This window comes from Nerophis lumbriciformis, linkage group LG29, assembly GCF_033978685.3.
Source record: "Nerophis lumbriciformis linkage group LG29, RoL_Nlum_v2.1, whole genome shotgun sequence".
Classification (NCBI taxonomy): Eukaryota; Metazoa; Chordata; class Actinopteri; order Syngnathiformes; family Syngnathidae; genus Nerophis; species Nerophis lumbriciformis.
In genome coordinates this window covers 31,394,567-31,409,933 of record NC_084576.2, presented here as the reverse complement: position 1 = coordinate 31,409,933, position 15,367 = coordinate 31,394,567, and the positions used below count along the sequence as shown (strand labels likewise).

The 15,367-nt window shown below is 41.6% G+C and overlaps 1 protein-coding gene across 1 annotated transcript in view; it reads right to left on the bottom strand.

Annotated features, from left to right (window-relative positions):
• Positions 1 to 4,853: 4,853 nt before the first annotated feature.
• Positions 4,854 to 15,367, bottom strand: part of rmnd1 (required for meiotic nuclear division 1 homolog) — a 36,219-nt gene continuing 25,705 nt past the window's right edge. The window contains exons 9-11 of the mRNA XM_061924518.2: positions 11,202 to 11,322; positions 11,000 to 11,116; positions 4,854 to 5,429 (exon numbers count right to left, since the gene is read on the bottom strand). Of these exons, the coding sequence (XP_061780502.1) occupies positions 5,400 to 5,429; positions 11,000 to 11,116; positions 11,202 to 11,322 (268 nt within the window). The 3' untranslated portion in view covers positions 4,854 to 5,399. The remainder of the gene's footprint in view (positions 5,430 to 10,999; positions 11,117 to 11,201; positions 11,323 to 15,367) is intronic.

The window sequence follows — 15,367 nt, the reverse complement described above, 5'->3', positions numbered from 1 at the left end:
AACCCATCACAGATCGAGAAACAGACACAAGGACACGCTCTGGAACAAGAACCAGATCCAGTTGTCATCAACAAAGAGAAAGAGAAAGTTGATGTTAAGATGAGCAAGACCGCAGAACTGGATTCAACAGAAACCAAAAATCCTCCAACCCTGATGAATTCTGCTGCCAAACCAACAGAATCTGTAGAACTGGTAGAAGAAATCCCATCAACACACTGCCAAATACCAGAGGCCTCTATCAAAGAAGCAGAGGAGAACGAGCAGGACGTATGGATGGATGCTGAGGAAGGCATCAACATTCTGGAGAAAGCTGAAGCCTTGCCATCCTCTGACCAGCCTCTCCAAGATCAAGAAGCAGCGAACCTGCCCAATCCCAACCCAGACAACCAAGACAGTGTAGGGGAAGATTTGGCTGTGGCCCTGGAAAATGCCGAAACGGCAACCGAGAGCTTTGCGGCCATCGAGCGGGATTAAGTTGATATCAACCGTCTTAAAATGTACGTTTTTACCATTTAGCTTCGACCTTGTCTAATACAATCTTCCTAATGACCGAATGGTGATTTTTGTCTTCAATCCAGCTCTCCAGTCCACTGAGCCACAGGAGGACGCAACAGGAAGGAACTCCAGGAAAAAGGCATTTGCCAGCGTCTCTTTCTTTCTGATCACCTTCAGCCAAATGTATTTTTGTTGGTATCACCGCTTAAAACACTTTCTATGACCAAGAGCTCAAACGAGTGACGTTCGATTAGCATTCTCAAATAGATTTCTAATCGCATTGTGACATTTGGTCTAGTTAATCAATGTTGTTTACATATTATTTTTGATTGCCTATTAAAAATGAAGCGCTTCACATACTTTTGTTGAAATGTTTGTGGGTACAAACAATAGGGGTGTAACGGTACGTGTATTTGTATTGAACCGTTTCGGTACGGGGGTTTTGGTTCGGTTCGGAGGTGTACCGAAGGAGTTTCCACACGAACATATTAAGTAGCCGCCTCCGCTTCCTTCTGCCTATGTTTCTGTCAGTCCTCTACACAGCACCCAGCATTGTCCCACCCACACAACCATCTGATTGGTTCCAAACAGAGCGGTAACAGCCAATCAGCAGTGCGTATTCAGAGCGCATGTAGTCAGTGCTCAGCGTTTAGCAGGTAATCATCAGGCAGCGGACTCTCCCCAAATGATAATAAACACCTCCCAGTCAACTAATAGTAACATCACTATGAGCTCGCAGTCCTGGCTTGAGGTGAAGGCTAATTCGCTTTTAGCGTAACGTTCAATCAATCAATCAATCAATCTTTATTTATATAGCCCTAAATCACAAGTGTCTCAAAGGGCTGCACAAGCCACAACGACATCCTCGGTACAAAGCCCACATACGGGCAAGGACAAACTCACCCCAGTGGGACGTCGATGTGAATGACTATGAGAAACCTTGGAGAGGACCGCATATGTGGGTAACCCCCCCCCCTCTAGGGGAGACCGAAAGCAATGGATGTCGAGTGGGTCTGACATAATATTGTGAGAGTCCAGTCCATAGTGGATCCAACATAATAGTAAGAGTCCAGTCCATAGTGGGGCCAGCAGGACACCATCCCGAGCGGAGACGGGTCAGCAGCGCAGAGATGTTCCCAGCCGATGCACAGGCGAGCGGTCCACCCCGGGTCCCGACTCTGGACAGCCAGCACTTCATCCATGGCCACCGGACCTGTGCCCCCCCCCCGCCTCAAGGAAAAGGGGAGCAGAGGAGAAAAGAAAAGAAACGGCAGATCAACTGGTCTAACAGGGGGGCTATTTAAAGGCTAGAGTATACAAATGAGTTTTAAGATGGGACTTAAATGCTTCTACTGAGGTAGCATCTCTAATTGTTACCGGGAGGGCATTCCATAGTACTGGAGCCCCAATAGAAAACGCTCTATAGCCCGCAGACTTTTTTTGGGCTCTGGGAATCACTAATAAGCCGGAGTTCTTTGAACGCAGATTTCTTGCCGGGACATATGGTACAATGCAATCGACAAGATAGGACGGAGCTAGACCGTGTAGTATTTTATACGTAAGTAGTAAAACCTTAAAGTCACTTCTTAAGTGCACAGGAAGCCAGTGCAGGTGAGCCAGTATAGGCGTAATATGATCAAACTTTCTTGTTCTTGTCAAAAGTCTAGCAGCCGCATTTTGTACCAACTGTAATTTTTTAATGCTAGACATAGGGAGACCCGAAAATAATATAATACGTTACAGTAGTCGAGACGAGACGTAACGAACGCATGAATAATGATCTCAGTCACGTTAGCTCATTTTGCGGTGTGTGTGTGTGTTACGGACAGCAAAGCCCTGTCTGTCTGTTATTTCACTTGACCTTTTTCTGTGTTGATTGAGCTGTGTTGAAGCAGCAAAAAAAGGACATTATGTGAAATGAAGAGTTTCTGTCTCTGATAGTTGATATAATAATGTAAGTGCATCATTAAGTCTACATGAACTCCATGGTGTTCAGGGATGAATAGTCTCTCCTATTGCTATTGTACCATTTTTTCAGCTATAGTTACATTAATCATTAGTAATGCAGCAGCCTAGTTTTGAATGGCAGGGTCCCTGCTATCACAAGTTGATAAAAATATAACATCCATCCATCCATCCATCCATCTTCTTCCGCTTATCCGAGGTCGGGTCGCGGGGGCAGCAACCTAAGCAGGGAAGCCCAGACTTCCCTCTCCCCAGCCACTTCGTCCAGCTCTTCCTGTGGAACCCCGACGCGTTCCCAGGCCAGCCGGGAGACATAGTCTTCCCAACGTGTCCTGGGTCTTCCCCGCGGCCTCCTACCGGTCGGACGTGCCCTAAACACCTCCCTAGGGAGGCGTTCGGGTGGCATCCTGACCAGATGCCCGAACCACCTCATCTGGCTCCTCTCGATGTGGAGGAGCAGTGGCTTTACTTTGAGCTCCCCCCGGATGGCAGAGCTTCTCACCCTATCTCTAAGGGAGAGCCCCGCCACCCGGCGGAGGAAACTCATTTCGGCCGCTTGTACTCGTGATCTTGTCCTTTCGGTCATAACCCAAAGCTCATGACCATAGGTGAGGATGGGAACGTAGATCGACCGGTAAATTGAGAGCTTTGCCTTCCGGCTCAGCTCCTTCTTCACCACAACGGATCGATGCAGCGTCCGCATTACTGAAGACGCCGCACCGATCCGCCTGTCGATCTCACCATCCACTCTTCCCTATAACATTTACATAATAAATCAACTACAGGCTTCCCAAATGCTGTAATAAATTAAGCATTCAGGTGTACTGGAGAGGAGGCTACGCCGGATAGTCGAACCTCGGATTCAGGAGGAACAGTGTGGTTTTCGTCCTGGTCGTGGAACTGTGGACCAGCTCTATACTCTCGGCAGGGTCCTTGAGGGTGCATGGGAGTCTGCCCAACCAGTCTACATGTGTTTTGTGGACTTGGAGAAGGCATTCGGACCGTGTCCCTCGGGAAGTCCTGTGGGGAGTGCTCAGAGAGTATGGGGTATCGGACTGTCTGATTGTGGCAGTCCGCTCCCTGTATGCTCAGTGCCAGAGCTTGGTCCGCATTGCCGGCAGTAAGTCGGACACGTTTCCAGTGAGGGTTGGACTCCGCCAAGGCTGCCCTTTGTCACCCATTCTGTTCATAACTTTTATGGACAGAATTTCTAGGCGCAGTCAAGGCGTTGAGGGGATCCGGTTTGGTGGCTGCAGGATTAGGTCTCTGCTTTTTGCAGATGATGTGGTCCTGATGGCTTCATCTGGCCAGGATCTTCAGCTCTCACTGGATCGGTTCGCAGCCGAGTGTGAAGCGACTGGGATTGAGAATCAGCACCTCCAAGTCCGAGTCCATGGTTCTCTCCCGGAAAAGGGTGGAGTGCCATCTCCGGGTTGGGGAGGAGATCTTGCCCCAAGTGGAGGAGTTCAAGTACCTCGGAGTCTTGTTCACGAGTGAGGGAAGAGTGGATGGTGAGATCGACAGGCGGATCGGTGCGGCGTCTTCAGTAATGCGGACGCTGTATCGATCCGTTGTGGTGAAGAAGGAGCTGAGCCGGAAGGCAAAGCTCTCAATTTACCGGTCGATCTACGTTCCCATCCTCACCTATGGTCATGAGCTTTGGGTTATGACCGAAAGGACAAGATCACGGGTACAAGCGGCCGAAATGAGTTTCCTCCGCCGGGTGGCAGGGCTCTCCCTTAGAGATAGGGTGAGAAGCTCTGCCATCCGGGGGGAGCTCAAAGTAAAGCCGCTGCTCCTCCACATGGAGAGGAGCCAGATGAGGTGGTTCGGGCATCTGGTCAGGATGCCACCCGAACGCCTCCCTAGGGAGGTGTTTAGGGCACGTCCGACCGGTAGGAGGCCGCGGGGAAGACCCAGGACACGTTGGGAAGACTATGTCTCCCGGCTGGCCTGGGAACGCCTCGGGGTCCCACAGGAAGAGCTGGACGAAGTGGCTGGGGAGAGGGAAGTCTGGGCTTCCCTGCTTAGGCTGCTGCCCCCGCGACCCGACCTCGGATAAGCGGAAGAAGATGGATGGATGGATGGATGAGTTGACTTGAAACTGTTTAATGTTGCACTTTTTATATGTAGAAGAAAAGTTTTGTCATTTTATTTAATCTGAGCAACAACTTGAGGCAGTTTAATGTTGATTAACGTGGGCAGAATTATTATAGTGTTCCCAATGTTAAAAGGATAAAGCCATTGTTTACAAATTTGGTAAATAAAAACCAAAAAATGTATATTTTGTTGTTTTCTCACTGCACCGACAATGAACCGAACCGTGACCTCTAAACCGAGGTACGTACCGAACCGAAATTTTGTGTACCGTTACACCCCTAACAAACAATCATTTAAATAGATTTCTCAATATGTGACATGTTCGCAATACAACACTATCATTTCATTTATTGACCATTTCTTCTTATTCATATGGGATCCTGCTGCCCATGACATTGCACATTGTAAACATGCAGCAACAATACGAGCATGACTATTGATTATTGATAATACACGCAGCACAATCTACGACTCAAAATAGCTTAAAACAACTTTTACAGTTTTATTAGCACTTTCTGCATATCTGTTTGGATCAGCTTTATTTTTTTGGCATATTTTTTCCCCAAAATGCTGATGTCAAATGTGGCCTTAACTGAAAAATAAAAAAAACTGCAGTCATCAGCGGTTGTGTTGTTTCATCTGGTACTGTAGGATTGTTGTCCATTAAAATGTAAAAAAAATGTTTTACGACTGACGGCTGATCGGCGTCAAAAAAAAGTCCAGAGTCGACAAGAATTGTTTTTGGAAAGTCTGCTTGTGAGCAGGTCTACCTCACAACTGCTGGTCCCTGAATGCAGCACGACACTGTGGAACGACGTCTTCTGCCATCTTTGGAGGGTTCAGATCATTTTGGCCAGTTCAAACAAAACCTACAAAGAAATAATAGCAACAATTTTAGTGGTACAGTCAGCTTTTTCTTTTGCACCCACATCATTACTAAGTATTACTACATTTTATATATGTATATTAAATAGATATCACATACAGTACGTTTTCTTTATTTTCATGACTATTTACATTGTAGATTGTCACATCCAAACTATGAATGAACACATGTGGAGTTATGTACCGTATTTTCCGCACCATAAGCCGCCCTGGGTTATAAGCCGCGCCTTCAATGAACGGCATATTTCAAAACTTTGTCCACCTATAAGCCTCCCCGTGTTATAAGCCGCATCTAACTGCGCTAAAGGGAATGTCAAAAAAACAGTCAGATAGGTCAGTCAAACTTTAATATATTAAAAACCAGCGTGATGTGGGCGCGCATGGAGTCGTATATCAACATGGACGGAGCTGCGTGAAAAAAGCCACCCGGCCTCTTCGCGTAAACTTAAACTTACCTTAACCACTCGCTCATCTTTTCTTCATCCATCCATCCCTTCGAGTTAGCTTTTATGATGACGCCGGCTGGAAAGGTCTCTTTTGGCAAGGTCTTCCTTTTGAATATCACCATGGGTGGAAGTTTCTGGCCATTAGCATGGCAAGCTAGAACCACAGTGAAGGACGACTTCTCATTCCCTGTGGTGCGAATATTCACCGTACGTGCTCCCGTTGTATCCACAGTGCGGTTCACAGGAATATCAAAAGTCAGTGGAACCTCGTCCATGTTGATAATGTTCTCTGGCCGGATCTTTTTTTCAGCTATCTTGTTTTTACAATATGCACGGAAAGTAGCCAGCTTTTCTTGAAAGTCTTTAGGCAGTTGCTGTGAAATAGTAGTCCGTGTGCGGATGGAGAGATTGCGTCTTTTCATGAACCGGAAACCTGTCGCTTAGTAGGAGCCATTTTGTGGTCTTTACAGATGTAAACACACAAAGGAAATGAAACGTAATATCCGCGCGCTTCTTCTTCTTCTACGGGGGCGGGTGGTTGCTTACAGTAGAAGAAGAAGCGCTTCCTGTTCTATGGGGGCGGGTGCTTACCTTGGCGGTTGCTTGCGTAGAAGAAGAAGCGCTTCCTCTTCTACGGGGAAAAAAGATGGCGGCTGTTTACCGTAGTTGCGAGACCGAAACTTTATGAAAATGAATCTTAATATTAATCCATATATAAAGCGCACCGGGTTATAAGCCGCACTGTCAGCTTTTGAGTAAATTTGTGGTTTTTAGGTGCGGCTAATAGTGCGGAAAATACGGTACTTAACAAAATGAAATAACTGAAAATATGTTTTGTATTCTAGTTTCTTCAAAACAGCCACCCTTTGCTGTGATTACTGCTTTGCACACTCTTGGTATTCTCTCCATGAGCTTCAAGCACACCTGTGAAGTGAAAAAACATTTCAGGCGACTACCTCTTGAAGCTCACGGAGAGAATGCCAAGAGTGTGCAAAGCAGTAATCAGAGCAAAGGGTGGCTATTTTGAAGAAACTAGAATATAAAACATGTTTTCAGTTATTTCACCTTTTTTTTGTTAAGTACATAACTCCACATGTGTTCATTCATAGTTTTGATGTGACAATCTACAATGTAAATAGTCATGGAAATGAAGAAAACGCACTGAATTGTGTGTCCAAACTTCAATTATATGATATTATAAATAAATATATATACACATATACATACTAGTGATGGGTCCGGCAACACCGATGCATCGGCGCATGCGTCGAGCTCATAGAGCAAAACCCTGTGTCGGTGCGCGTACCGCTTTTAGAAAGTCACGTGACCGATCATGAGCTGTTTCGGTCACGTGACCGATACGCCAACTGTGTCGCACTGACGCCTCCTCTGTGCCCTGTGAGCGTGTCTTTTCTACAGCCGGAGAAATAATAACTAAGAAGAGAAATCGTCTAAAATGTAATACGTCGGAAAAACTTTTTATTTTTATTTTTCTAAAAATGTGTAAAAAAATAAAATTAAAAAAATTCCCAGTCCACAATCATCCACAACACGTTCTCTTAGATTTCCATGTTATGATACATGTTCACATTATTTATTGACTGTATCTAAAAAAGATAAAAATATATTTTTATTTAAATAAAGATATGAAATAATCCTAAATGAAATACAATGACTTGGTTTATATTATTGTATATACTAGGGCAGGGGTCACCAACGCGGTGCCCGCGGTCACCAGGTAGCCCGTAAGGACCAGATCAGTCGCCCGCTGGCCTGTTCTAAAAATAGCTCAAAGAGCAGCACTTACCAGTGAGCTGCATCTATTTTTTAAATTTTATTTATTTACTAGCAAGCTGGTCTCGCTTTGCTCGACATTTTTAATTCTAAAAGAGACAAAACTCAAATAGAATTTGAAAATCCAAGAAAATATTTTAAAGACTTGGTCTTCACTTGGAATAAGCGGTAGAAAATGGATGGATGGATGGGTTTTCACTTGTTTAAATAAATTCATTTATTTTTTACTTTGCTTCTTATTACTTTTAGAAATACAATTTTAGAGAAAAAATACAACCTTAAAAATGATTTTAGGATTTTTAAACAAATATACCTTTTTACCTTTTAAATTTCTTCCTCTTCTTTCCTGACAATTTAAATCAATGTTCAAGTACATTTATTTATTTTTTATTGTAAAGAATAATAAATATTTTAGCTTCTGTTTTTTCGACGAAGAATATTTGTGAAATATTTCTTCAAACTTACTATGATTAAAATTCAAAAAAATTATTCTGGCAAATCTAGAAAATCTGTAGAATCAAATTTAAATCTTATTTCAAAGTATTTTGAATTTATTTTAAAATTTTTGTTCTGGAAAATCTAGAAGAAATACTGATCTGTCTTTGTTAGAAATATAGCTTGGTCCAATTTGTTAAATATTCTAACAAAGTGCAGATTGGATTTTAACCAATTTAAAACATGTAATCAAAATTCTAAAATTTATCTTAATCAGGAAAAATTACTAATGATGTTCCATAAATTATTTTTTTTATTTTTTCAAAAAGATTCAAATTAGCTAGTTTTTCTCTTCTTTTTGTCGATTGAATTTTGAATTTTAAAGAGTCGAAATTGAAGATAAACTATGTTTCAAAATTTTATTTTAATTTTTTTCGTGTTTTCTCCTCTTTTAAACCGTTCAATTAAGTGTTTTTTTTCATCATTTATTCTCGACAAAAAACCTTCTGTAAAAGGAAAAAAAAATGTACGACGGAATGACAGACAGAAATACCCATTTTTTTATATATATAAATGTATTTATTTAGCTATTCTTGTTTAAATCACACTTAAGTGTAACTTACAAATGACAATATATTTATTTATTTAAGTGTGTATCAAACTGGTAGCCCTTCGCATTAATCAGTACCCAAGAAGTAGTTTTTGGTTTCAAAAAGGTTGGTGACCCAACCCGAAAATCTCCCGAAATTCAGGCGGAGCTGGAGGCCACGCCCCCTCCAGCTCCATGCGGACCTGAGTGACGTGTTGACAGCCTGTTCTCACGTCCGCTTTCCCACAATATAAACAGCGTACCTGCCCAATCACGTTATAACTGTAGAATGATCGAGGGCGAGTTCTTGGTTTCTTATGTGGGTTTATTGTTAGGCAGTTTCATTAACGTCCTCCCAGCGCGGTAACAACACACAACAACAGCAGTCAAGTCTTCGTCTACCGTAAAGCAGTTCGTCTGCCGTAAACAGCAATGTTGTGACACTTTTAAACAGGACAATACTGCCATCTACTGTACATGCATATGTGACCCACCCATAATGTGTCACATTTTTGTGTTGATTTATTTATTTTATTTTGTGGTTTGAATTCGTTTTTGGAGCTGTCATTACACATTTATCAGTATTCACATTGGTCAGTAGGGGGCAGTAGGGCGTTTCTTCCCAATTGAATGCTATCACCTGCAGACCGGAAGTGTCTTGTCATTTTGATGAGCGCGACCAGTCTGTGAACAATTGAAACGCTTTTTCCTCCTGTATAACAGGTTAGTTTTGGTGAATCAACTCACAGAATAATATCCATGTGATCTTTATAAGTTTAAGTACACATTCTGATGGTGGAGCCTAACTCTAAAGTGTTTGTGAGTTGTAGTTTGTATTTGTGAATGAATCCAGTGCACAGCTGCAGTAATCAATACAAAAAGGCGACGTGAGTGCGCAATGTTTGTATAGGAACTTCTGATACTAATTCAGACTCCCAAATTAGAGCTCCCGTTTTCTTATTGATTTTATAATGTATATTTGTATAATGTGTGTGTGTTCTGAAATAGTGACAGAGAATAGAACAAGGATGGACAATTCAACCCTTAACTCAACAATGAGTAGATGAGTGTTATGTGTGTGTATATGTGTAAATAAATGAACACTGAAATTCAAGTATTTATATATATATATATATATATATATATATATGTCTTAATAAGGTTATCCAAAAAATAGTGCTCGATACCGTAGTAGAGCGCAATAAAGTTAAAGTTAAAGTTAAAGTTAAAGTACCAATGATTGTCACACACACACTAGGTGTGGCGAAATTATTCTCTGCATTTGACCCATCACCCTTGATCACCCCCTGGGAGGTGAGGGGAGCAGTGGGCAGCAGTGGTGGCCGCGCCCGGGAATCATTTTTGGTGATTTAACCCCCAATTCCAACCCTTGATGCTGAGTGACAAGCAGGGAGGAAATGGGTCCCATTTTTATAGTCTTTGGTATGACTCGGCCGGGGTTTGAACCCACAACCTACCGATCTCAGGGCGGACACTCTAACCACTAGGCCACTGAGTCGGTTGAATATATGTATGTGTGGGAAAAAAAATCACTAGACTACTTCATCTCTACAGGCCTGTTTCATGAGGGGTTCCCTCAATCATCAGGAGATTTTTTTAAAATTTAAAAATCTCCTGATGATTGAGGGAACCCCTCATGAAACAGGCCTGTAGAGATGAAGTAGTCTTGTGATTTTTTTTTTTTTTCCCCCCCCCCACACATACATATATATATATATATATATACAGCTAGAATTCACTGAAAGTCAAGTATTTCTTATATATATATATATATCTTAACCACGCCCCCCACCCTCCACCCCCCACCTCCCGAAATCGGAGGTCTCAAGGTTGGCAAGTATGTAATAGTAGCTGGTCTACAGTGAAACCAATGTACGTTAGCATCAAGCTAGCCCATTTTGGAAGAGTGGAGCCTTACTTTTACGTTGTAGCATTTTCTACGAAATATGGCACCGTTTGATTCTCTGGTGAATTGAAACCTTTACTGAGTCTTGTTAAAAGGAAAGGCCATGTAACACACTGGTAAATATGCCTTTTTTTGCAATATGTTGCTGCTATTAAATTCTATGTTCATGATTATTTGCAAAAAAGAACAAAGTTTCTCAGTGTGAACATGAAATATCTTGTCTTTGCAGTCTATTCAATTGAATATAAGTTGAATTCTCTTGTTATTTACCATTTAAACAACGGGACAACTTCATTGGTTTTGTAGGCCACCTGCACATTTACTGTTTTCCTATGATGTTGTCATGTGATGACGAGTGCTCACTTCAATGGTGATGAGGATGACGATCATCCACTCCAGCCTCAGGCTGTGCTTGTTGCTCAAGTGGCTTCTCATCAGGTCCGTCAGCTGATCGCAGTTCTCCAGCTTCTCGTTCACAACCTGCAGAGTCACAGAGTACAACTTTACGGCGGCTGTCATTGTCGTGGTCGGGTGTGTGTGTGTGTGTGCGGCGCGCTTGCAGTACGTTGACCCTGCGGTTGATGCTGAGGAACTGGCAGGTCTTGTCGTAGAGTTTCTCCAGGTTCTCCCGGTCCCAGTAGAAGTCGGGCGTGAGGAGGAGGTCGGATCTCAGGTTTATACAGTGTCTGTGACAGGACAGTGTTGTAGGTGACACAGTGTACCGTATTTTTCGGAGTATAAGTCGCTCCGGAGTATAAGTCGCACCGGCCCGAAAATGCATAATAAAGAAGGAAAAAAACATACCGTATTTTCCGCACTATTAGCCGCACCTAAAAACCACAAATTTACTCAAAAGCTGACAGTGCGGCTTATAACCCGGTGTGCTTTATATATGGATTAATATCAAGATTCATTTTCATAAAGTTTCGATCTCGCAACTTCGGTAAACAGCCGCCATCTTTTTTCCCGGTAGAACAGGAAGCGCTTCTTCTTCTACGCAAGCAACCGCCAAGGTAAGCACCCGCCCCCATAGAACAGGAAGCGCTTCTTCTTCTACTGTAAGCAACCACCCGCCCGCGTAGAAGAAGAAAAAGCGCGCGGATATACCGTACGTTTCATTTCCTTTGTGTGTTTACATCTGTAAAGACCACAAAATGGCTCCTACTAAGCGACAGGTTTCCGGTTCATGAAAAGACGCAATCTCTCCATCCGCACACGGACTACTATTTCACAGCAACTGCCTAAAGACTTTCAAGAAAAGCTGGCTACTTTCCGTGCATATTGTAAAAACAAGATAGCTGAAAAAAAGATCCGGCCAGAACATTATCAACATGGACGAGGTTCCACTGACTTTTGATATTCCTGTGAACCGCACTGTGGATACAACGGGAGCACGTACGGTGAATATTCGCACCACAGGGAATGAGAAGTCATCCTTCACTGTGGTTCTAGCTTGCCATGCTAATGGCCAGAAACTTCCACCCATGGTGATATTCAAAAGGAAGACCTTGCCAAAAGAGACCTTTCCAGCCGGCGTCATCATAAAAGCTAACTCGAAGGGATGGATGGATGAAGAAAAGATGAGCGAGTGGTTAAGGTAAGTTTACGCGAAGAGGCCGGGTGGCTTTTTTCACGCAGCTCCGTCCATGTTGATATACGACTCCATGCGCGCCCACATCACGCTGGTTTTAATATATTATTAAAGTTTGACTGACCTATCTGACTGTTTTTTTGACATTCCTTTAGCGCAGTTAGATGCGGCTTACAACACGGGGCGGCTTATAGGTGGACAAAGTTTTGAAATATGCCGTTCATTGAAGGCGCGGCTTATAACCCAGGGCGCCTTATGGTGCGGAAAATACGGTAGTTAATATTGTTAACAGGTTAAAGGTGATTAATGATAATACGAGCATGTTTAACACATATAGTTAATATTGTTAAGTTAAAGGTGTTTAAAGATAATGCAAACATGTTTAACACATATAGTTAATATTGTTAACAAGTTAAAGGTGTTTAAAGATAATACAAGCATGTTTAACACTTATAGTTAATATTGTTAATAAGTTAAAGGTGTTTAAAGATAATACAAGCATGTTTAACACATATAGTTAATATTGTTAATAAGTTAAAGGTGTTTAAAGATAATACAAGCATGTTTAACACATATAGATTCCTTTCTTTCATGAAGACAAGAATATAAGTTGGTGTATTACCTGATTGTGATGACTTGCATTGATAGGAATCAGACAGTGGTGCTGATAATGTCCGCATTTTCGAATGGAGGAGAAAAAAAGTCCTCCTTTCTGTCCAATACCACATGAAAGTGGTTGGTTTTTGGCATCTTATTTGTCCAGCTTCCGTACTCCTTTGTATACACTTTACAAGAAATACATTGTCGGCAAACTCCGTAGCTTGCTAGCTTGTGCACGCCAGCTTTCTGAGACTCTTATTTTGGTAGCGCAGGCAGGATGAAGAAGCACTTTTATTGTGCAACTGTGCAGTCGGTCTTTGGAGTTTTGACGACAGGTACGGCGCCAGAGTCTGTTGAAATAAAGTGTTTCCCGCCTTCCAGTCGATAATTTTAATGAGCTGGCAGCAGCCAGCGTCATCTCAGAAGACCCTCGGGTGCCGTGAATGTCAATCAAGTGACGAAAGTGACGTCATAGTGAAGATTTATGATCGCTCATTTTTAGGACTATTTTTTTAATGCCTGGCTGGTGATCGACTGACACACCCTCCGAGATCGACCGGTAGCTCGCGATCGACGTAATGAGCACCCCTGGTCTAGTCCTTTGAGACACTTGTGATTTAGGGCTATATAAATAAACATTGATTGATTGATTGATAGTCTCTTACGTGAATGAGATCAATAATATTATTTGATATTTTACGCTAATGTGTTCATCATTTCACACATAAGTCGCTCCTGAGTATAAGTCGCACCCCCGGCCAAACTACGAAAAAAACTGCGACTTATAGTCCGAAAAATACGGTACATTTCACCTGTAAGCTTTTTTTTATTCCACTTTTGTTATGTTTTTGTTTATTTTTAATAGTATTTTCAGAGTGTTTCCAGAGCCTGAAATGCGAGTGCCAGGGACAGACGCAGAAGGAGATTTTTTACAAGAAAGTTCTAAAGCTTAGTGATGTATAAAATATATCAGATTGTAGATGTTTTTTGTTTTTTTTACCCTTCGCGTTCAAATTTCACTGCGTTTGTTGCATTTGGCTTGATTGTAAAATATGTCGATTGAGAGGGGGTGTGACATTCATATGTTCTCAATATTCAGGGTTTTATCGTTCATAGAAAAATTTAAATTTCCATTCCGTTTTCAAGGCGGTCTGTCATACATTTTTTAGCATTCAATCAGGCTTTATTGTGAGGTTTTATATTAGTTTCCCTAAAAATAGATATACTGGCCCCACAGACACATTTTTTTATCTAAATTTGGCCCCCCGAGTCAAAATAATTGCCCAGGCCTGCGTTTGCCGCTTTCATCTTGGAACTACCGTATTTTTCGGAGTATAAGTCGCACCGGAGTATAAGTCGCACCTGCCGAAAATGCATAATAAAGAAGGGGAAAAACATATATAAGTCGCATTTTTGGGGGAAATGTATTTGATAAAAGCCAACACCAAGAATAGACATTTGAAAGGCAATTTAAAATAAATGAAGAATAGTGAACAACAGGCTGAATAAGTGTACGTTATATGAGGCATAAATAACCAACTGGTATGTTAACGTAACATATTATGGTAAGAGTCATTCAAATAACTATAACATACAGAACATGCTATACGTTTACCAAACAATCTCACTCCTAATCGCTAAATCCCATGAAATCTTATACGTCTAGTCCAGGGGTCTGCAACCGGCGGCTCTTTGACCACTCTGATGCAGCTCAGCTGCATACTTGCCGACCCTCCCGATTTTCCCGGGAGACTTCCGGATTTCAGTGCCTCTCCCAGAAATCTCCCGGGGCAAATATTCTCCGATTTTCACCCAAACAACAATAATAAGGGCGTGCCGTGATGGCACAGCATTTAGCGCCCTCTACAACCTGTACAAAACAGCGTGCCAGCCCAGCCACATGTTGCATGCAGCTTCTGCTTGCACACGTAAGTGACAGCAAGGCATACTTGGTCAACAGCCATACAGGTCACACTGAGGGTGGCCGTACAAACAACTTTAACACTGTTACAAATATGCGCCACACTGTGAACCCAAACCAAACAAGAATGACAAACACATTTCGGGAGAACATCTGCACCGTAACACAAAATAAACACAACAGAACAAATAGGGTAGGGGGCGTGGTTGGGGGCGTGGCTAAGAGGGGAGGAGTATATTTACAGCTAGTCAAGTATATATATATATATATATATATATATATATATATATATATATATATATATATACATACATATATATATATGTATATATATATATATATATATATATTTATATATATATATACATATATGTCAAGTATTTCATATATATATATATATATATATATATATATGAAATACTTGACATATATAAAAATATATATATATATATATATATATATATATATATATATATATATATATATATATATATATATATATATATATATATATATAAGAAATACTTGACTTTCAGTGAATTCTAGCTATAAATATATATTTCTTTTATTGTATATGTATATATATATATATATATATATATATATATATATGTGTGTG